General features: G+C 42.1%; 1 protein-coding gene across 2 annotated transcripts in view; it reads right to left on the bottom strand.

Annotated features, from left to right (window-relative positions):
- The window catches only part of PAPPA (pappalysin 1), a 406,220-nt gene that overhangs the window by 7,634 nt on the left and 374,212 nt on the right, over window positions 1-24,374 (bottom strand). The window contains exons 18-21 of one of the 2 annotated variants that reach the window (XM_082263951.1): window positions 23,652-23,802; window positions 15,994-16,106; window positions 8,328-8,399; window positions 4,799-4,897 (exon numbers count right to left, since the gene is read on the bottom strand). In XM_082263951.1, coding sequence (XP_082120077.1) covers window positions 4,799-4,897; window positions 8,328-8,399; window positions 15,994-16,106; window positions 23,652-23,802 — 435 coding nt within the window. Of the gene's footprint in view, window positions 1-4,798; window positions 4,898-8,327; window positions 8,400-15,993; window positions 16,107-23,651; window positions 23,803-24,374 lie in introns of those variants that run through there. The other variant, XR_014225505.1, reaches the window with a different exon arrangement.

The following is a 24,374-nucleotide window of genomic DNA, read 5'->3' as shown; positions in this document are numbered from 1 at the left end:
AGTGTATTGTATTTGTACTGTCTACCCTCAAGTTGTAAAGTGCTGCGTAAACTGTCGGCGCTATATAAATACTATATAATAATAATAATAATAATATACTCTTATTGGGATTTTTTTTTTTTTTTACCAAAAATATGTAGCAGAATACAAATTGGCCTAAAATGTTAAAAAATTTGATTTTTAATTTTTTTTTTAAATTGGGAATGTTATATAGCAGAAAGTGAAAAAAATATATTTTTTTCAGAATTGTCGCTCTTTTTTTTTTTTTTATAGCGAAAAAAATAAAAAAAATCGCACAGGAAGATGGCTGTGGGATGGGATTTTTTTTTTACCAAAAATATGTGGCAGAATACAAATTGGCCTAAAATTATGAAAAAATTAGATTTTTTTGGGGAATGTTATATGGCAGAAAGTAATATATATATATATATATATATATATATAGATAGATATACAATATATATATTTTTTTTTTCAGAACTATCGTTTTTTTTTTTTTATAGCACAAAAAATAAAAATTTGCACAGAAAGATGGCTGTGTGTGAAAATCCCAGTAGATCAGCAGTTTATGAAATATTAACACCAGCCCGTCTGGCACCATAAACAATGCCACGTTCAAAGTCACTTAAATCCCCTTTCTTCCCTATTCTGTTTGTCTTCACCCCGTCTTGATGCCTAAATGCTACCATGTGATTGGCTGATTAGCAATTTGGCCCAAAATGATGAAAAAAAATTTGATTTTGAATTTTTTTTTTAATTGGGAATTTTATATAGCAGAAAGTGAAAAATACACATATTGTTTTTTTTTTTTTTTTTAGAATCATCGCTATTTTTTTGTTTATAGCGCAAAAAATAAAAATCACACAGGTGATCAAATACCACCAAAAGAAAAGCTCTATTTGTGGGGAAAAAAAGGACATCAATTTTTTTTGGGTACAGCGTCGCACGACTGCGCAATTGTCCATTAAAGTAACGCAGTGCCGAATCGCAAAAAATGGCCTGGTCATTGGGGGGGGGGGGGGGATCTTCCCAGTCCGAAACTGGTTAATGGAGAGAGATGTATATAATTATGAAAAAAAATGAAGATTAATTTTTTTTGGGCATATTATGGTTGGGTGAATAACCACTTAACGATGACCCTAAAGCAGATTTACTGCTACAGGGCGGCCGTTGCTCAGAAATTTTGTATATTTACGTGGTTCTGCACTTCCGCCTAGGGGGCGCTGGCACGCTGCTTCTGCTGTGATTAGTCACAGCAGAAGCCGATCAGTGGGTGCCGGCGCTATGGATGTCCGCCGGCACCCGCCGATCATCAGGAAGAGAGGCTGGACGGAGCTCTGCCTAATACAGGACGGAGCTCTGCCTAATGCAGAGCTCCATCCTGTCAGCGGGGATGTGATGGATTTGGTTTCCCTGCAAAAGCACCTTATTAAAAATGATTATTATTACTATTATTATTATTACTATTACTATTTTTTTATTATTATTATTATTATTATTATTATTATTATTATTATTACTATTTTTATTATTATTATTATTATTATTATTATTATTATTATTAATAATAATACAATATTATTATTATTATTGCTATTTTTATTATTATTATTATTATTATTATTATTATTATTATTATTATTATTATTATTATTATTATTATTATCAGTAGTATTATTAATCATAGTAAATTGTTATGATTATTATTATTATTATTATTATTATTACTATTTTTATTATTATTATTATACAAAATAGCACCACTCTGTGTACACAAAAAAAAACTGGCTAGGCACACATTTAACCCTTTGATTGTCCTAGATTTTAACCCCTTTCCAGACCCAATGTCATTAGTACAGTGAGAGTGCATATTTTTTAGCACTGACCACTGTATTGGTGTCACTGGTTCTAACAAAGTGTCAGTTAGTGTCAGATTGCCCTGGGGTGCAGCATTTATTATAGGGATGGGGGCAGAAGTGGTGACCGCGGCATAACTACTTCTGAAAGCCCAGTGCTGGAAGCAGCAAGGAAAAGGAGGCGAGAGCTGGAAGGAGGTGCAGGCTGTGCTCTCTCTCCCCCTTTCCTCCTCATAGGCTCGCACATAATGAAGGGGGGACAATTTTACATCTTTGCCCTGAGCACTGGATGATCTTGTCTCGGCACTGGCTGGATATTATGTAGCCAGAAAGTGAAGCTGGCTCTGCCAAGTGGCATTGGTCATGAAAACTATCCAGGCACCATCAAATGTTCATTCAATTAACCACAGCTCAAGGAACCCCTAGCAACCTCTGAAGGAACTGTGGTTGGGCTGGAGGATGCTGGACATCCTCCAGCCAGCAAATGAGGTCTATCTAACTTGCTGCAGCTTCTAATGCACACTACGAGAAGCCCACAGTGTGCGGTGAAATCAGAGGAGGTCATTTCAGTCCAGGAGAGGAGCCGCTACAACTGTGCAAGACTGGAGGAAAAGGCTGGAGGTCAGATTGAAACTCACAGGGGCCTTCAAGCTGTCATGGGCTTGCAAGACAAATGACTGAAGAAGCCAACAGCTTTGATCACGGCCAAAAGAACTGAAATTCAAAGTATTATATTTAGACAGAAAGCATATGCCTGACTTCTCTTATAGTGCCAAAAGTTTGATTTTTGAAATTATTATAACCAGAAACATCAATCATACCTTTTATTATTGTTGAGAACAAAGAACAAACATATGGGTGCAATTTCTCTTTGGAAGTCGTTTTGCTGTGCAAATTCCACAGATTTTTTATTTTCTTTTTTTTTTTTTTGGAAATCAATATTTTTATACCCTAAATTACATATTTTTTATATTAGACTATGTCAGAATATGCCTCTTAGTTTAGTTTGTCAATAATATCTTGTAATTGACAGTAAGGGAAAAGGACCAGAATATGGTTTAGAAAAATATTTTAGAAAAATATATAGAACAATATATTATTAGTATCATTAATATTGTTATTATTTTAAAATTATTATTATTCTTGCTGTTGTTATTATCGTCATCATTAATAATAACGTAGAATTATTATTATAGTTATTATTATTATTATTGTTTTGTTATTATCATCACCATCAGTAGCAGCATTAATAATAATATAGAATTAATATTATTATTACTATTAATAAAATATGATTTTTTTTTATTAATAATGTTGTTTTTTGTATTATTATTATTATTATTATTATTATTATTATTATTATTATTATTATCATTATTATTTTAGCATTATTATTAATAATGTAGAGTTAATATTGTTATTATTATTATTTGAAAATTATAAGTATTATTATTTTTATTGTTGTTATTGTTTTGTTGTTATTATCATCATCATTAATAATAATAATAATAATAGAGAATTATTATTATTATTATCATTAATTTTATTATTATTATTATTATTATTAATATCAATAACATGATTATTATTAATAATGTTGTTGTTGTTTTTATTATTATTATTATTATTATCATTATTATTTTTAGCATAATTATTAATAATAATTATAATTATTAATAATGTAGAGTTAATATTGTTATTATTATTATTTTGAAATTATAAGTATTATTAGTTTTATTGTTGTTGTTATTTTGTTGTTGTTGTTATTATTATTATTATTATTATCATCATCATTATTAATAATAGAGAATTATTATGTTATTATTATTATTATTATAAATGTTATTATTATTATTATTATTATTATCATTTTTTTTTAGCATCATTAATAATAATGTAGAGTTAATATTGTTATTATTATTTTAAAATTATAAGTATTATTTTTATTGTTGTTGTTTTGTTATTAATATTATCATCATCATCATCATTAATAGTAACATGGTATTATTATTATTATTATTATTATTATTATTATTAACAATATTATTAAAATATGATTATTATTAATAATAATGTTGTTGTTTTTATTATTATTATTAATAATAATAATAATAATAATATTTGTATTATTATTATAACTATTGTTATTATTATTATTATTATTTTTAGCATCAATAATAATAATGAGTTAATATTGTTATAATTATTATTATTTTAAAATTATAAGTATTATTATTATTTTTTTGTGTTATTATTATTATCATCATCATTAATAATAATAAATAATTATTATTAGTAGTATTAATAAAATATGATTATTATTATTAATAATGTTGTTGTTTTATTATTATTATTATTATCATCATTAATATTGGCTGGCAAGGAGACAAAACACTAGATTCTAAAGGATGTTGGGGGCTGTGAACTTCAACCTGGTTTCATGTTGCACCCTATATATGGTATAACATGAAAATGAACATGAAATCTGCTACTTCTTGGACCAAGGGTCCGTCTCTCAATGCACTGCAGGGGGCAGCGCTGTCACCCTAGGAAAGAAGGTGTGCTATGACTACAGAATAGGGGATGTGTTCTGTAGTTCGCAAAAGAGAAGTCAGTCAGGGCTCATTAAGCAACCAGGAAGTTTATTTTATCCTTTTAAAAAATATTTTCCAAAAACAGTTTGCTACTACTTTACTTACTGTCAGTGATCCCATTTTCACCATAATATTTGGAAAAAAAATCACTCATCCCTACTGATTAAATTCTACTTGTAATATGAACTTTCCTTAATTACGCATGCGTACAGTTTTTAATACCAGAATGAAAAAAGTAATTTTAAATACAATTACACATTTTAATTAATTATTATTAACAAATTATTAAAAAACGAAAAATCATTTTTAAAAAAAAAAACCTTAAAATTGTAAAAATTGCGATCTTACCATTTTTGTTTTAACTGTTGAGGCACAGCAATCACCGCCATCATAGTCACAGAAAGCCCAGTTGTTTCCTCCATCACAATAATTATCAGCAATGAAAGGCTTGTGGGTTTAAAAAAAAACAATGTTAAACTACCACTGTAAGATAATATATAATCAATAAATATTATAAAAAGAAAGGAAATGAGAAGAAGGATACAATAGGCAGAAAAAGTCAAAAGGTAGAGAGCAATGGAAATGCAAAAAATAGATTTAACTGTTACGGTGTATCCTTACTTTTCCTGAGGCACTCCTATGCCTTGAGGCTCATGGCTGTATATCTGCAGTGTGAGATCATCGCAGGCACTGCTGTCTCTGATTGCTATACCTCCCTAAAAAATGTCTCTGTACTTCCTTGTATGTAAGGGTGCCTAGGCGCCCCTGTGCCTGTAGCCTCATGACTGTATATCTAGAATGTGAGACCTAGGGCATTGCTGCCTCTGATCTCAGAAATTTCTCTCTGTTCTCCTTGCTGGAGGGAAAGCTGTACCTGAGGACCTGCAGTGCAAGGATCTCCATGCTTCTGCTTCATCCCTTTTGCAGATCTGTGCTTCCTCCACCTCTATAATTACTCGACCAGTCTTTAGATCTCCTGTCTCGCGGGGAGCAACTTTTACATGAGGAAGCAATACCTTGCCTCTACCAAGAGTAGCACAGCTTCCGTAATACATGTCCTCTTTAATCCAGGTAGGCATACAGGTAGACCTGAACTCAAAAAGGGGATATTTTCTATACCATTGGGTCAACTATGCCTGAACAGTACCCCAAAAATCTACCTTTTCTTTGATATGCACCGACTGAAAAATATCAGTGCACTTCTTGGTATGTAAGGGTGCCTGAGCTCCCCTGAACCTATGGCCTCATAGCTGTATATGTGGAGTGTGAGACCTAGGGCACTTCTGCCTCTGATTGCTAATCTCAGGAGATTTTGAGAGAGATTTGATGATTTCACTGCTTCACTTCTCATTGTTCTCCTTGCTGAAGGGAAAGCTGTACCCGAAGACCGGCATACCTTTTGCAGATCTGTGATTCCTCCACCTCTATCATTACCCCACCATTCATTAGATCTCCTGTCTCACGGTAGCGACTTTCCCATGAGACAGCAATACCTTGCCTCTACCAAGAGGAGCACAGCTTCCGTAATATATGTCCTCTTTAATCCAGGTAGGCATACAGGTGGACCTGAACTCAAAAAAGGGGATATTTTCTATACCATTGGGTCAACTATCTAGAGCACTACTGACTCTGATTGCTAATCCCAGGAAATTGGGAGAGAGATTTTACGACTTCACTGCTTCACTCATTGTTCTCCTTGCTGGAGGGAAAGCTGTACCTGAGGACCAGCAGTGCAAGGTTCTCCATACTTCTGCTGCATATCATTTGCAGATCTGTGCTTCCTCCACCTCTATCATTACCCCACCATTCATCAGATTTCCTGTCTCGCGGGGAGCAACTTTCACATGAGGTAGCAATACCTTGCCTCTACCAAGAGGAGAACAGGTTCCGTAATACATGTCCTCTTTAATCCAGGTAGGCATACAGGTAGACCTGAACTAAAAAAAGGGGATATTTTCTATACCATTGGGTCAACTATGCCTGAACAGTACCCTGAAAATCTACCTTTCCTTTGATATGCACCGACTGAAAAATATCAGTGTACTTCCTGGTATGTAAGGGTGCCTGAGCTCCCCTAATCCTGTGGCCTCATAGCTGTATATGTGGAGTGTGAGATCAAGGGCACTCCTGCCTCTGATTGCTAATCTCAGGAGATTTTGAGAGAGATTTGATGATTTCACTGCTTCACTTCTCATTGTTCTCCTTGCTGGAGGGAAAGCTGTACTTGAGGACCGGCAGTGCAAGGATCTCCATGCATCTACTGCATACCTTTTGCAGATCTGTGCTTCCGCCACCTCTATCATTACCCCACCATTCATCAGATCTCCTGTTTTGAGGGGAGCAACTTTCAAACGAGGAAGCAAAGCCTTGCCTCTACCAAGAAGAGAACAGCTTCCATAATACATGTCCTCTTTAATCCAGGTAGGCATACAGGTGGACCTGAACTCAAAAAAGGGGATATTTTCTATACCATTGGGTCAACTATCTAGCGCACTACTGACTCTGATTGCTAATCTCAGGAGATTTTGAGAGAGATTTGATGACTTCACTGCTTCACTTCTCATTGTTCTCCTTGCTGGAGGGAAAGCTGTACCTGAGGACCGACAATGCAAGGATCTCCATGCTTCTGCTGCATACCTTTTGCAGATCTGTGCTTTCTCCACCTCTATCATTACCCCACCATTTATCAGATCTCCTGTTTTGAGGGGATCAACTTTCAAACGAGGAAGCAAAGCCCTGCCTTTATCCAGGTAGGCATACAGGTAGACCTGAACTCAAAAAGGGAATATTTTCTATACCATTGGGTCAACTATGCCTGAAAAGTACCCTGAAAATCTACAGTTCCTTTGGTATGCACAACCTGAAAAATATCAATGTACTTATGTAAGGGTGCCTGTGCTCCCCTGAACCTGTGGCATCATAGTTGTGTATGTGGAGTGTGAGATCTAGGGCACTCTTGACTCTGATTGCTAATCTCAGTAGATTTGAAGTGAGATTTGGTGATGTCACTACTTCATTGCTCTCTGTTCTCCTTGCTGGAGGGAAAACTGTACCTGAAGACCTGCAGTGCAAGGATCTCCCTGCTTCTGCTTCATCCTTTTTGCAGATCTGTGCTTCCTCCACCTCTACCATTACCTCACCATTCTTTCGATCTCCTGTCTTTCGGTGAGCAACTTTCCCATGAGGAAGCAAAGCCCTGCCTCTACCAAGAGGAGCACAGCTTCCATAAAACGTGCCCTCTTTAATCCAGGTAAGCATATAGGTGGACCCGAACTCAAAAAGTGAATATTTTCTAGCCCATTGGGTTAACTATGTCTAAACGGTACCCTAGAAATCCACCTTTTCTTTGGTATGTTCCTCCTGAAAAATCAGCATACTTCCTGGTATGTAAGGGTGTTTGTACTCCCCTGAACCTGTAGCCTCATAGGTCTATATATGAAGCATGAATCATCGAAGGCAATGCTGCCTCTAATTGCTAATCTCAGGAGATTTGGAGTCATTTTTGGTGATGTCTCTACTGTGCTGATCATTGTTCTCCTTGCTGGAGGGAAAGTTGGACCTAAAGACCTGCAGTGCAAGGATCTCCTTGCTTCTGCTTTTTTCATTAATACTATCTTTTTTTTCTCCATATCTCCTGATTTTGCCTGATTATTTCTTTATCAATCATAAAACCACCAGTCATCAGGAATCATATAATCCACAATCCCATTGATCTTCAAATCCTAATTTATTCATTTCTCTGGCTGCTCACAGTGTGCAGTGAAATCCAACTTTTTGACATAGAGAACTACTCTTAAACCAGTATAGAGTATCAAATGGAAATCGACAATGGTCATCTTCTATTTGATAAATTAATTTCAGTAGGTCCTCAACTTACCTCACACCTCTTAATACAGACAAGCTCCTCCGGAGGGGGATACCACCGACGTCTTCCTGTGCAAATAATTCTCTGTAAAAGAATAAAATATTAAATTAAACAGTATAAAATTAGCAAAAAATGCAACATAGGAAATAAATCAATGTAAACGTGATTACTGAGTTACACCGGTTGGAAAAGACACAAATCTATTGAGTTTAACCAACAGAAAAATAAACGTTTGATTGAAAAAAACTGCATCAACAGAACCCTAAACCCATAGGTAGTTCAGAGGACTGCTAAAACAGCTCATAAAGGGTGGGCGTATTTGCAAAAAAAAAAAGAAGAAGGGGAAAGTCCTTCCGTATCCCATGAGGCAGTGGTTTCCAAACTGTGACCCTTTTTTTTATGTCTTGGCACTATTTATTCCACTGACACTAATGATGGGATACTATTCCTCCCACTGACACCAATGATGGGGCACTATTCCTCCCACTGATACCAATGATGGGGCACTATTCCTCCCACTGATACCAACTATGGGGCACTATTCCTCCCACTGACACCAATGATGGGGCACTATTCCTCCCACTGATACCAATGATGGAACACTATTCCTCCCACTGATACCAATGATAGGACACTATTCCTCCCACTGATACCAATGATGGGACACTTTTCTTCCCACTAATACCAATGATGGGGCACTATTCCTTCCACTGACACCAATGATGGGGCACTATTTCTCCCACTGACACCAATGATGGGCCACTATTCCTCCCACGGATACCAATGATGGGGCACTATTCATCCCACTGATACCAATGATGGGGCACTATTCCTCCCACTGATACCAATGATAGGACACTATTCCTCCCACTGACACCAATGATGGGGCATTATTCCTCCCACTGACACCAATGATGGGGCACTATTCCTCCCACTGACACCAATGATGGGGCATTATTCCTCCCACTGATACCAATGAGGGGGCATTATTCCTCCTACTGACACCAATGATGGGGCACTATTCCTCCCACTGATACCAATGATGGGACACTATTCCTCCAACTGATACCAATGATGGGGCTCTTTTCCTCCCACTGACACCAATGATGGGGCACTATTCCTCCCACTGATACCAATAATGGGGCACTATTGCTCCCACTGATACCAAGGATAACACACTATTCCTTCTACTGATACCAATAAAGAGGTACTATTCCTTCCTCTGATATCAAAGATGGGGCACTATTCCTTGCTCTGATACCAATGAGGGAACACTATTCCTCCCACTGATACCAATGATGGGGCACTATTCCTCCCACTGACACCAATGATGGGGCACTATTCCTCCCACTGATACCAATGATGGGGCACTATTCTTTAAGCTTATCCAAATGTTAATTTAGGGAACATGGCTGGGTAAGAATACTTGCATGCCGAGTTTGCCCGAGAGCATGTTAGGATCCTTGTTCAAACCCATCTGGGCAAGACTGCCAGAAAGCTCTCACTGTACTGAGACAATCATACTGGGCTGGAGCAATCCTTGCAGCTGCACATACTGTAAATGTGTGACTACGGGGGGCGGAAACACCCTGGCTGCATATGATTGGCCCATTACAGCTGGTAGCTAATACTAAACTTAACCTACCTACCCTACCTATGCTCCTGAGAAAGCAATTTGTCGCAAAACATATTGACCTTCAATGAGCTACGCTAACTTATGCCAATCCCTCTTGAACTTCAACAGCCTTCAAGCTTGTGATACCTCCACAGGATTGGTCAGGGTCAATTGCCCATATTAGTACCTTGAATTGATTATTCTTTTTTATCTTTGGTTTTATAGATGTTTTTCTATGATCTTATGTAATTTAAATAAAAATAATGGTTTTAATATCTGGTGCCTATGAAGTCTATGTTTCTTCACTGCATGTCTTATAGGATCCTAACATGCCCAAGCTCATCCATACCTGGTGGGAAGGGGGACAATGTGCAGACACTGTCACTTTGAGACCAATATACCATTATATACACTGCTCAAAAAAATGAAAGGAACACTTTGAAAACACATCAGATCTCAATGGAGAAAAATATCATGCCGGATATCTATATTGATATGGACTGGGTAATGTGTTAGGAACAAAAGATTATCAGATTGTTTGATGGAAATAAAAAAAATCAAAGTGAACAAATAACGAAGCAGGCGAGTCCATTTTGCTGAAATTTCATTGCAACAACGCAAAATGGTACTCAGTAGTTTGTATGGCCCCCACGTGCTTGTATTCATGCCTGACAACCTCGGGGCATGCTCCTAATGAGACGACAGATGGTGTCCTTGGGTATTTCCTCCCAGATCTGGACCAGGGCATCACTGAGCTCCTGAACAGACTGAGGTGCAACCTGGAAGCATCAGATGGACCAAAACATAATGTCCCAAAGATGTTCTATTGGATTTAGGTCAGGAAAGCTTGAGGGCCATTCAATGGTATCAATTCCTTCAAACCCCAGGAACTGGCTGCATACTCTCACCGCATGAGGCCAGGCATTGTCGTGCACCAAAAGGAACCCAGGACCCACTGCACCACAGTAGAGTCTGACAATGGGTCCAAGGATTTCATCCCGATACCAAGTGGCAGTCAGGGTGTCATTGTCCAGCCTGTAGAGGTCTGTGCGTCCCTCCATGGATTTGCCTCCCCAGACCATCACTGACCCACCACCAAATCGGTCATGATGAACGATGTTACAGGCAGCATAACGTTCTCCAAGGCTTCTCCAGACTCTTTCACATCTGTCACATGTGCTCAGGGTGAACCTGCTCTCATCTGTGAAAAGCACAGGGTGCCAGTGGTGGAGCTGCCAATTCCGGTCTTCAATGGCAAATGCCAATCCAGCTCCACAGTGCCGGGCAGTAAGCACAGAGCCCACTAGAGGATGCCAGGCCCACCCTCATGAAGTCTGTTTCTGATTGTTTGGTCAGAGACATTCACACCAGTGTCCTGCTGGAGGTCATTTTGTAGGGCTCTGGCAGAGCTCATCCTGTTCCTCCTTGCACAAAGTAGCAGATACCGGTCCTGCTGATGGGTTTAGGACCTTCTACGGCCCTGTCCAGCTCTCCTAGAATAACTGCCTGTCTCCTGGAATCTCCTTCATCTTCTTGAGACTGTGCCGGGAGACACAGCAAACCTTCTGGCAATGACACGTATTGATGTGCCATCCTGGAGGAGTTGGACTGCCTGTGCAACCTCTATAGGATCCAGGTATTGCCTCATGCTACCAGTAGTGACACTGACCCCCTCTATAGGGTCCAGGTATCTCCTCATGCTACCAGTAGTGACACTGACCCCCTCTATAGGGTCCAGGTATCTCCTCATACTACCAGTAGGGACACTGACCCCCTCTATAGGGTCCAGGTATCTCCTCATACTACCAGTAGTGACACTGACCCCCTCTATAGGGTCCAGGTATGGCCTCATGCTACCAGTAGTGACACTGACCCCAGCCAAATGCAAAACTAGTGAAAAAACAGCCAGAAAAGATGAGTAGGGAAAAGAAATGTTAGTGGCCTCCACCTGTAAAACCATTCCTGTTTTGGAGGTCGTCTCATTGTTGCCCATCTAGTGCACCTGTTGTTAATTTCATTAACGCCAAAGCAGCTGAAGCTGATTAACAACCCCTTCTGCTACTTAACTGACCAGATTATTATCCCAGGTGTTTAATTGACTTGATGATATACTCTGAATAAAAAGTGTTCCTTTATTTTCTGAGCAGTGTATATTAAAATGCATGGCCATTATCAGCACCCTTCAAGTGCATCATTGCAGACTTTTTATATTGAACGTTGCTCATGTCATAGTGACTATTTGTAACGAATTCAGAAATTATGTTGGGGTATATAGTAAACAAAATGTTGCATCACTCAAGTCAAAAAAACAAAAAGGAACAGTCGGAGTAAATGATAACAGTCTGCAGTCATTTCCCAAGCCAGTCTTTGATCTAATTACAAAATGACGTCAATACAATTCAATTTTTAACGACTTGCAGTAACAACGGTTGCTATAGGAACGTTTTTTTTGGCATCTTCATGTACATTGTAAATAATATTATTAATATCCTCGAGAGGGTTAAAAGAGCTAAGCTAGTTTGCAGGAGCCCCGGCTTTGAAGGTTAAGACAAAATTGTTAATTTGTCGTAGTTAGAAAACAATAAAGGTTATAGTTGGAGCGCAGGTCTGGTTGCAAGACAGCTCTCTGATTAGATTGACAATTAACAACAACAAAACAGATGTTCCTGTAGCGGCCAGTTTCTGTAGCCGAGGTCACAGGATGAATGATCTCAAAATTTTGGTACTGATGGGGAACAGAGAAAGAGAGGCTGGGATGGGGAGGAAAAATCCAGAAGAAGACAGAGGGACAGCATGAAAAGTAATAAGTGCATACTCTCAAAAGCCAAAGGCTAGTACACCAAGCCAAAGTTGATTGTAGCCCTCATAGGGTGCTGAATCAACATGAACAATATCTCTCCTACCTGTGGTATGCGGGAAGGTGAATCTTCTAGGCGGTTTTATGACACAAATGAAGTGGTCTTGCTGCCCCCCTTAGGACCAAGGGTATCCAAAAGGCACTACAAGAAAACAACAAGAAAAGGGCGCACCAACCTTGTGCATTACCATGGTAATAATGCAAGTTCGGTGCGCCCTTCTCTTGTTGTTTTCCTGAATCAACATGACCCTGGTGTCAGCAAGACTCGCCAGCCTGGCTCTGATGAAGATGGTGTGACAGGAGTCACTTTGGCTGGGGGGCTCGTGGAACCCAGATTACTTTAGAGAGGTCAGGAAACTCCTTATCCGTCTTCCCATTGACCCTCCTATGTGTAAGTCACCCTGTTTCTATTAAGGTCACATGATGACCAAAAACCCCAGTCGGGTCTGCATCAATCAGACTCACTGTACAACCACACCGGACTCAGCATTTCCTGTTACCCCGGTTATCCTGGGTTCTCTATGTGGTGCTTGTGTTGAAAGAGTGAAGGGCCTTTTTCCCTTGGGACAATAATATTTCTGTCCCTCAAGAGATATATAGAGATAGACAATTTGACTTTTCAGATTGCTAGAATATTGCAGGAGTGTCTCATAGACCCTTGCTAGACAGTGAGGTGGGGTGGGGTTTGTTATTGTTAAGTGCCTGTATCCCATTGTTCCATTGTTTCTATTTGCCTTAAGATCAACCTATTATGGTATGTATATGTGTATGTGTATGTGGATTGGCTGCTAAAGGGAGGGGGGGGGGGGGTTGTCCCAGAGTGTATATCTCTTTGTGCCTCTGTGTGAATAAACAGTTTTATTCTGTTTGACTCCAAAACTGGTACTGTCGAGTTCTTGGAGTAACTATAGCCAGATTAACGGATCTCGTGTTCCAGAGCTTAGAAAGCAGCTTCTTGACGGAAATACCCAGTTGGGGTGTCCGGAGTCCGTCACTGATGGTTCATCCTGTGAAACCTGTAAGCTGGCGAGTCTTGGTAATGCCAGGGTCGTATTGATACCCTGAGGTCTATCCTGTAACTTGGGTCTGGTTTTCACAGCTGTACTAGCCTTTGGCTTTAGTGAGCATGCACTAATTTATTTTTTTATCTTGGATGAAGTTGTATCTGGTAATACACCAGGCCTTTGCACCCTTTTGTTCTCATTACATATACAAAAATTCTAAACTCTAGACAAGCCATTATCAACCAGGGTTCCTCCAGAGGAGGGATGGGTCTAGCCTTCCTGATCAGGGGGTGCAGTATAAAAAGTTAGGGGGGGGGCATAATGTCAAGGTTGTGTGTGAGCCACTGACCCTCTATCACACAGTATGACAGGGAACCAATTACCCGTTCACTTTGCACACTTCTGTATCACAATTCACAACCTGAAAGTAACGTCTGTCAGGTAGCGCAGAAGCGCAAACAGGGAATGCTAATATGTATTAGGCTATCATTAGATTAGGATGAATAAACAGAACCTGTACCTCCTTATATCAGGTGTCCCCATCAAAGCCCCCTCCCTAACATCAGGGTCCCCATCAGAGTCCCTCTTTGCTTTAGGGTCCCCTTCAAAGCCCCTTACATCAGGGTCCCCATCAAAGTCCCCTTTGCATCAGGATTCCCATCAGAGTCCCCCCCCCGCATCAGGGTCCCTATCAGAGTGTCCTTTTATATCAACTGTACCCATAACAGTACCCCCTGCACATCAATTGCCCCCCATCAGAGTCCCCCCTTGCATTAGGGTCCCCCCTTAGAGTGCTCTCATATCAACTGTATCAATCAGAGTGCCCCCCTCACATAAATTGTCCCCCTGACATCAGGATTCCCACCAGAGTACTCGCTTACATTAAAGTGGTTGTAAAGATTGAAGGTGTTTTATCTTCATGCATTCCAACCTTCTGGGTGAAGGTCCCCCCTCAGCTCCCCCTAATACTTCCTAAGCCGATATGGGATTGTATGGTTGGGTTAACAATACTGTTTTTTTTTTTTTTTGGATGAACCAGATGGACTTGTGTCTTTTTTCAACCTGACTAACTATGTAGCTATGTAACTATGATCCAGCAATGTTCATGAGACCCAAGGCTCTCCCGGGTCCCTCCCTTCTAAGACCCAAGGCTCTCCCGGGTCCCTCCCTTCTAAGACCCAAGGCTCTCCCGGGTCCCTCCCTTCTAAGACCCAAGGCTCTCCCGGGTCCCTCCCTTCTGACTGGCTGGGATGCAGCAGGAGCCGTTGAGGCGAGAGCCAGTGAGGCGGGAGCGGGGTTGGGGCTGAGTCGCACTCTCTGTGTCTTATGGATACAGAGAGCCGGCTTGGGAGAAAGCACTCAGGTGGCAAGGGGGAGGGGTCCAGAGCACCAGCGGGGTACCCAAAAAGAGGAGGATCAGGGCTGCTCTGTGCAAAACCATTACACACATTTTTTCCTTTACAATCACTTTAATTGTCTCATCAGAGTCCCCTTACATCATCTGCCCCCATCAGTTTTTCTTTACCATTAAATCCAATCAGAAGCCACTGGACCCCTCAGAATGCTCCACACTAGGGAAGTACTACCAACCCCAACCTTACTCAGTGGGTGCTTGATTCAGATTCTTTCCCATGAGAAAGGCCTTCAGGACCCCCATCATATCAGCACGGATATTATACAGCCAGCCATCCCAGCCAAAAGTCCAAAATGACAGCGGAGCACCCCTACTAGACATTGATAAGAACAGACACTACACTTGATCGTGGCCCAAAGAAACATGCCATGTCAACTCCTGAGGACCTGGACTGTAGCTTTCCTACACAGCTCTCAACTCCAACAAATTCCCGCACTCTGCTTTATGGCAAAAACACAATGGGGTAGTAAGCTGGGGAGGACAATGAGTAGCGAAGTGAAGGGGTATGGCGAAAATGTTGACACCAGGCCCCTAAAGGAGTACCCAGTGTTCACTCAATATTCTTCAGTACAGTATCTGCTCTGAAAACAGGGTTGCCACTAGTACAGGTTTTCCACCAGACCACCTAGTTTTGGCTTCATTGTCCAATGGGGAAACGTAACCGAACTAGATAAAAACTTCAGTTGGAGGGCCCAGCAGTTGACTCTTTGGCAATGGTAACCATAAATATGTATTAACATTTTTACATAAGATAACAATTCTTTAAAATCCAGTTGTTGGGGACTGACCTGAACTCTTGTTGGATTCATCCAGTGCTCCAAATTCCTTTCTGTGACATTGTATGGCATAATCACCACCTCCTTTTTCTCATCATCCAAACAGGTGACATTGCATTCGGCTCCTTTTAATTATATAAAAATATGAAATTAATATCGAAGTCAATACAAACGTCTCTACCAACAGCTTCAAGGACTTTGGTGTAGCTGGAAAAAAGTCATCCAACAAAGGCCACAAACTGATGGCAACCAGACTTATTCCACCAGACTGGTTTACGTGTGGTCCCCATGACTAAGCCAACTGGGGTGAAATGCATTAGCGTGGCATAGCTATGGGCGGGGAACACCAGTAAGCCAGTCTTGTGAAATAAACATCAATAGTGTGATGCTGTCGGGATTCGAACCCATGACCAGCCACATCCCAGGCGGTAGCCCTGCTTACTAGGCTACCGTCCTCTCTGGACATTCCTCCCTGAAGCCTATTATTCAACCTTAGTCTTGCCAAGCCTTGCTCATCACCCTTGATTCCCCACACCTGGTACTTCCCTATATAAGTCCAGCCCCTTGCACTCCAGCTTGCTGATTATTGAGCTCCTGAGCCTTGATCAAGCTTCTCCTCATCTGTTGCTCTTGTCTATTACCATAAGTCCACTGCTGACCAGGAATTGACTACTGACTACTCTTCTGCTTTGTCCCTACCTACTGAACTGCTACCACCATTGCCGATCTGGATTGTCTGACCACGCTTACAGCTGCCCGCCCTGACCTTTGGCTCGTCTGACTTCTCTATGGTTATCCCTTGTCTGCTCCTCCACCTCCGGACCGAACCTGCACTCTGCCTGGCTGGGTGATCCTGGGGACTGCGACCCGGTGTTAGCTTGCAGCGCAGTCTATTCCCACCATCAGGGGCTCTAGTGAATACCAGCTAGCACTTAGTTTCCGCACCTCAGGTGAACCCGTGTCCTCGTCAGAGTACTACCTAGTGTCCACCCGGTATCCAGCACTGCCACCACCGTAGCCAATCCGGATTGCCTGACCACGCCTCCGCCAGACTTCCTGCACCTACTACCTGCCTGTGGTCCTTGCCACTGGGCTCCACTCCTACCTCCAGCCAGCTGTCCTCTGACTCAGGTGAGCCTGTAGGATTGTTACAGATGCTATCAGTGTGTAGAAATGGCTGCACTCAGATGTGGTCAAAATCCAGGTTTATTGGACATCCCGATGTGGCAAAAAAGTGGCAAGGTAGACGCGTTTCACACACTAATATGTGTGCTCAATCATTATGATCATTAGTGTGAAACGCGTCTACCTTGCCACTTTTTTGCCACATTGGGATGTCCAATACCCTGGATTTTGACCACATCTGAGTGCAGCCATTTCTTTTCATTATTGATTGTTCACGGAGGCAAGCCGGAGCGAGCACCGCTGTTGGTCATCAAGCTTCCTATCACCTTGAGAAGTGCATTTCTTTTCTTTGTATGCTATCAGTGTGTGCCCTTTCTTAAATGATTGCTGTGGATACAGAGCAGGGATGGGTTCTTAAGATAAGGCACCTGGTTCACATGTTATAGCTGCAAAGGGGTGGGCCAACTTAATATTGAACCCTACGGACTAAGACTGGGATGCCATTAAAGTTTATGTGCGTGTAAAGGCCCGCGTCCCAATACTTTTGACAATATAGTGTAGGATCTCCTGGCCTTTGAGTGGACGTCTATTTTTATTTCAAACATTGTCTTTATGAACCTTGCTTTGTGCACTGGTCCAAATCATTTGGTGGTGGGGGGATTATGATGTGGGGTTGTTTTTCAGGGGTTGGGCTTGGCCCCTTAGTTCCAGTGAAGGGAACTTTTAAGGTGTCAGCATACCAATACATTTTGGACAATTTCATGCTCCCAACTTTGTGGGAACAGTTTGGGGATGGCCCCTTCCTGCTCCAACATGACTGCGCACCAGTGCACAAAGCAAGGTCCATAAAGACATGGATGAGCGAGTTTGGGGTGGAGGAACTTGACTGGCCTGACCTCAACCGGGTAGAACACCTTTGGGATGAGATTTTGAGCCAGGCCTTCTCATCCAACAAATGCTCTTCTGGAAGAATGGTCAAACATTCCCACAGACACACTCCTACACCTTGTGGACGGCCTTCCCAGAAGAGTTGAAGCTGTTATAGCTGCAAAGGGGGGGCCAACTCAATATTGAACCCTACGGCCTAAGACTGGGATGCCATTAAAGTTTATGTGCGTGTAAAGGCAGGTGTCCCAATACTTTTGACAATATAGTGTATGACCTCTACTAAAATAAAAAAGATTAGGCTGAAAATGGTATGATCGAATGTTAAATATCATTTCTAAGCACTTATTTTTAACAGTCTGCTATGTCTAAAGGAAAATGGGACCATTGGGAGGCACATTGGGTCGTGGGATGTTGTATGATAAACGTAATATCACTGCAATTATGAAAAAGGAAACATCTGGTGTTATCAATAGGTACTCCAAAGCTGACATTAACAGAGGGAGTCGGACTCTAACGCTTTGACTTGTCACTTTATTAGTGCATATTGAGCTCATTCAGGTTTCAGCTACAACCCTCCGGGGAGACACAAAATTGGATTTCTGAGGAACACATTTACAGCAAAGGAACAATAATGGTTAGACTGAGCACTAGCTGTGCTGTGCTGCAAGACACGGAACGTCCCTTACCTGGCAGGACCTCGTGGTTGTGGTTTCATTTGCTGAGGAATTTCTATCCCAAGCAAACGTACAATATGTTTAGAGAGGGAAAAGCAGAACATTTTTCCAAACGAACAGCTCGTAAATTAGTTAAAGCTGACCTCCAGCCTTCCTTTCAGTCTTGCACAGTGGTACGGGCTCCTCTCCTGTCCTGAAATGGCTTACTTTGATTTCACTGCACACTGTGAGCTTCTCACAATGTGAAATAGAATCAGCAGCTAGTTAGATAGACCTCATTTGCTGGCTGGAGGATGTCCAACATCCTCCAGCCAGACCATAGTTCCTTCAGAGGTTGCTAGGGGTTCCTTGAGCTGTGGCTAATGGAACTAACATCTAATGGTGCCTGGATAGTTTTTATGACCAATGCCACTTGGCAGAGCCAGCTTCACTTTCTGGCTACAGAATATCCATCCAGGGCTGGGACAAGATCATCCCAGGACCCAGAGCAACCCTATGAGCTATGAGGAGGAAAGGGGGAGAGAGAGCACAGCCCGCACCTCCTCCCGGCCAGAAATTTAAATAACAAACACAATTTTCAGCACAAAAGAACCTAAACCTGATGATCTCTAACGGCCCAGTGAGGGTAAATTGTGTGTGAGTGAGATCACAATGTTGCTTGAAAAAAAAAAAAAAATTATCACAGGCCCATAGATAGTGAAATTACATCAATCCATTGCAGAGGTGTATTTTGGTTTTGTGCTGCCCTAGGCAAGACTAAAATTGGGCGCCCCCCTCCCCCCCCCCCCTATGTAAATTTGCCCCACTCCTTCCTTTTTTAACAAATGTGAATCCTCAAAAATTGAAGGACTCCAAGTCCCAGCATGAACCCCTAAGATCTCACAAGAGGGGGGGGGAGAGGGGGTGGGAGAGAGAGAGAGGGGGGTGGGTGAGGGAGGGAGAGAGGGGGAGGGAGAGAGGGGGGTGAGAGAGAATTAGGGAGGGTGAGAGAGAGAGAGAGAATGAGGGGGGATGAGAGAGAGGGGGGGGTGAGAAGAGAGAGGAGGGATGAAAGGGAGAGAGAGAGAGAATGAGGGGGGTGAGAGAGAGGGGGGGATAAAAGGGAGAGATAGAGAGAGGGGGAGAGAGAGAGGGGGGGATAAGAGAGGGGGGAGAGAGGGGGGGATAAGAGAGGGGGAGAGAGAGGGGGGAGAGAGAGAGAGGAGTGGTTGAGAGAGAGGGGGGTGAGAGAGGGGGAGAGAGAGAGGGGGAGAGAGAGAGGGGGGTGAGTGAGAGGAGGGGGTGAGAGAGAGGCGGCTCTAGCAACCAGTGGCCAAAAGAGTCTCAGGCGGAGGGGGGTGGCTTTTTTACTGCCCCCCTTCAAAGTACCGCCGCCCTAGGCCTGGGCCTTGTCGGCCGCCTTGTCGGCCAAAATACAGCACTGATCCATTGGTATAAAGTTTATGGCCTTTATAGGAAGTCCAACGTACCATCTGTGTGAAAAATGGCTCAGTCCCAGTTCAGTGTATAAACTGTTGAAATGGAAGCCTTGTGGTCTAAAAGAAAATATTTATTTCAAGGCAAAAACAAAATCAAAAACAATCGTTCATAAAAAAAAACGAGGTAATCTATGAGGCAAGACAACCAGCCAGCTGTAAAGAGTGAGACAGACCTGGATGGATTGATCCCTCTATCACCTCTTGGACAGGGAGGTGGATGTATTGCAGGGCTATCCAGTTGATGGAATGGATGGAGAGGGACTGAATGCCACCCACAGAGGGAGATGCAGATGTCAAGACGGGGAGTCACACAGCGGGACTGTGTCACTATTGGCGCCACTCACTCTCCCAAGGATCCGATCCTTGGGCAGGGAGAGGTGTGAGTGATGCCTGCTGTTATGCCATAGGTCTGAAAAAACTAGAGCCGGTGATGGCAGGATAGAAGAGGAGCCTCCTGTGGCATGCACCCAAACCAGAACAGTCATGAAAGCTCTTGGAGGAGCTGTTGCTCCGACCCACTGAGGGAGCTGCTCACCACACACACAGCGCCATGCTGTAACCATGGCAATGTAGTGTTTCAAGGCCATGCCGCTTTCTCAAGTACTTAAAACATGCATTTGCAAAACTCTGCTTTAGGCATGTTTTTAAAACACTGCTTTTTCCTCCCCAGGAGCAAAGGCATCCAGGGGAGGACAAAATATGTCCTGTGTGCATGGGGCCTTAGGTTGCATTGAAGACTAGCATTCTGACAACCTCTGTAAGGTGGACATTCACACCAAGCCACGATGATTTCATTGTAGCCAGGGTTCCCTCAGACCAGAACATTTTTCAAGGGTTCCTCTAGGGTGAGAAGGTTGAGAAAGGCTGATCTAGCCCTTTCCTCTCCAGCTCAACTGTCCTTGGCCCATCCCTTTCATTCATTGAATTTCAGTACTTTTAATCACGGAGGCTCAACATCCCATGGTCTGGGTGGTTTGCATTCAAAAACAGCCTGCCTAGAAACATCTACTCATTAGGATTGAATATCCATCTATCAAGACATTTTAATATTTGCATAACTCCTCCCAAGAGGAGTCTAGGCGAGACTGGTGCTTCACAAACCTACCACTACCACCTGGAAAAGGGATGTCTTATATCACAAGAGACAATACTGTTGGCGCTCTACTACTGTAAGGTGGACATTCACACTAAGTCACGATGAGTCATTAGCAGGAGTTCCCTGAGACCTGAAAATTATTTCAAGGGTTCCCCTGGGGTAAGAACATCGAGAAAGGCTGATCTAGTCCTTTCCTCTCCAGCCTGACTGTCCTTGGCCCATCCCTTTCATTTATTGGATTTCAGTACTTTTAATCATGGAGGCTCAGCATTCCATGGTCTGGGTGGTTTGCATTCAAAAACAGCCTGCCTAGAAACATCTACTCATTAGGATTGAATATCCATCCATCAAGACATTTTAATATTTGCATAACTCCTCCCAAGAGGAGTCTAGGCGAGACTGATGCTTCCCAAACCTACCACTACCACCTGCAAAAGGGATGTCTTATATCACAAGAGACAATACTGTTGGCATTCTACTACTGTAAGGTGGACATTAACACTAGGTCACGATGAGTTATTAGCAGAAGTTCCCTGAGACCTGAAAATTATTTCAAGGTCTCAAGGTTGAGAAAGGCTGATCTAGTCCTTTCCTCTCCAGCCCGACTGTCCTTGCCCTTTCATTCATTAGATTTCAGTACTAATGCCCCCCTAATCCCCCCAGCTCAAATCCCCCCCCCCCCCAAAAAAAAAATAGAAATCCCCCCTCCTAGCACAAATCATCTACAGCTAAAATATCCCCTCCTAGTACACACCTCATCTCCCCCCCGCCTCACATTTCCCCCCCCCGGGCACCAATTCCCCCCCCCCTAGCGTAAACCTTCTTCCCCCAATCCCCCTCCCAACTCAAATCCCCCTAAATCACCTCTTAGCACTGTCGTGGAAATTAATAGGGCTTGGAGCATAGAAACCTGCTCAGTGTACCCAAGATTATTACGCACCAACCGCTATTAATTGCTTGTACTGAAAAGTACAAATGCACCGCTCTCTTATGTAAAGGTTTTCCAAGCGCTGGCAGCAAAGTAATTGAACAGACATGCTTGCTGTAGTCAATTCGATGCTCTCTGGAGGGTCCCTCTGAGTAACTGAACTCCTCCAGGACACATCAGGTTTATTTAACAAAAGGGAGTTACAGGGAGTGGCTTCAAGACCACCAATCACAGAACACGTATACATTAAAAAAACACAATAGAAACTGTGGAGTACATGCCCATGAATGAACACGAGCGAACAAAGGGCTCAACTGCCACAAGGGGCACATGGCTTTTCATTGTTCATTCATGTCAATCCATAAACATGAACCATTACCTGTTAGTGGATCTTCATCAAACATGATTCACATATAAAGCATATTTGATAGTGATCATTCTATTTGTTTCAGTTGATGAGGTTTTATCTGCATAAGATAATAGCAGCAGCCTCTCAGTCACACCGATCGAATGTGACTAAAAGGTGCCATCTATTAATCTTGTAAAATGATAAGAATTTCCATATCACAAACATATCTCAGCAGTACAGGGCCCCGAACTGCGGACATAGATCCGTGCGATGGACTCTCTTTGCTACTAGTATTGTGCCATCTCACCCAATGGAAGGTTTTCACTAACAAATCTTTCCTGCAATGACAGTTAAAGCGATAATCACTGTAAATAGCGATTATCGGTAAAACTCGACACTGGGAGACATTATGACTATTTAAACTAAAGAAAATGTCCACAACCAAAATTTCCACAACAGCACCCCCCCCCCCCAAATTTTCCCTCCAAGAACAATACATACCCCCTGCTGCCCCCTAAATTCCCCCTTCAAGCACAAATTCCCTACCCCAATCTCCCTGTGGTTCTGTGCATCCCCTATCCCGACCCTTATCCTAGGAGTCAGCAGGAGATGGGTAAAACGTCAATCTCACCTAGATCTGAATGTCAGCAGGGGATAGGGTGAAACAAATTTATATAAAAAAAGTGTAAATAAAAACGAAAAAAATAAAAATAAATGTTTTATTAAGTGAAACTGAAAAGTATTAGTTGGAGTGAAAAGTGAAAATGTGCTCAAATGTCCTTTATTCTAATGGAAAACGGTACATTGTCAAATCAATTTTGGGTGTCCTTGCCCTTCTTCAGGTTCGCAATATGTTACGGTGTAAAACAGATCATTTAAATGTTTCCACAGACCAATCAACATCTCGAATAATGCACACTCGAGAATTAAGGAGTGCCGCTCTCTTCTGTCTTTATACATTAAGTGGTGGAGTGGAGTCTACTAGAGTCTATTAGTCTACTAGAGTCTACTAGAGATGGCCAACCTACCAACACGTGCACCTGAGAACATGGCAGATCACCAATCCCAGTTGTGGACAAAATCATTTTTCAAACATGACAACTTTAAGTTAAAAATAAACGTTTGAAAATACCTATTTCATATCCTTGTCTGCAGTTAATTACTAAGGCGTCTATGATGGAAAGATGTGGAAGTTCACAAGGACCCTTGATGGAGTCACAAAGGTGAAAACTGCCACTCCAAGTTCCATCCTTTTGGCAGCGAATGACATTATGACCAGGGTCCTAAAATAAAAGAAAAATTATTATTTCCACCACAAAAACAAGTTTTACCATAAATCCTCCAACAAAACAGATGAAATTAGCTGTAAAAACTCAATAAAACTTGATAATAAACATCAATTATTGGGTTGCCGAATCTAAAATCTTCAAATACATTTGGTGGCTTTAGGAAAAAGATTTACCACCCGGCACACTAACTTGTGGGCTATTTTTGCAGGGGAGGACTGGGCCAGGGGGCAGGGAGGCAATTGCCCCCTGGGCCGCTCTGATTCCCAGCAAAAGGCTGCACCGCTTCTGCCACAGACATGCCTAAAGGATTCCTGGTGAAGAGAAGTAAAAAGTCCCCGCGGCTGACCTACTGAGTGCGGGTTGAAGACAAGGACAAAGCGGAGCCCCCCCAGCATGGATGGTGTAAACTGTGTCTGAGCAAAGGCCGGTTCCATGACCCACTGGAGACTCTCCTCGACCGGCCAGCCCCAGCCGAGGTCCCATTTCCCCCCAATCGCCCCCTGCTGGCCAGATTGGGAACTCGGATTTGGCCTGTGACTAGAGTGTACCTGGAGCGGAAATTCAGC

The sequence above is a fragment of the Pelophylax lessonae genome, assembly GCF_965119305.1.
Source record: "Pelophylax lessonae genome assembly, chromosome: 7".
NCBI classification, from domain to species: domain Eukaryota; kingdom Metazoa; phylum Chordata; class Amphibia; order Anura; family Ranidae; genus Pelophylax; species Pelophylax lessonae.
The sequence above is the reverse complement of the archived record's forward strand: the minus strand, read 5'-3'. Positions and strand labels throughout refer to the sequence as shown.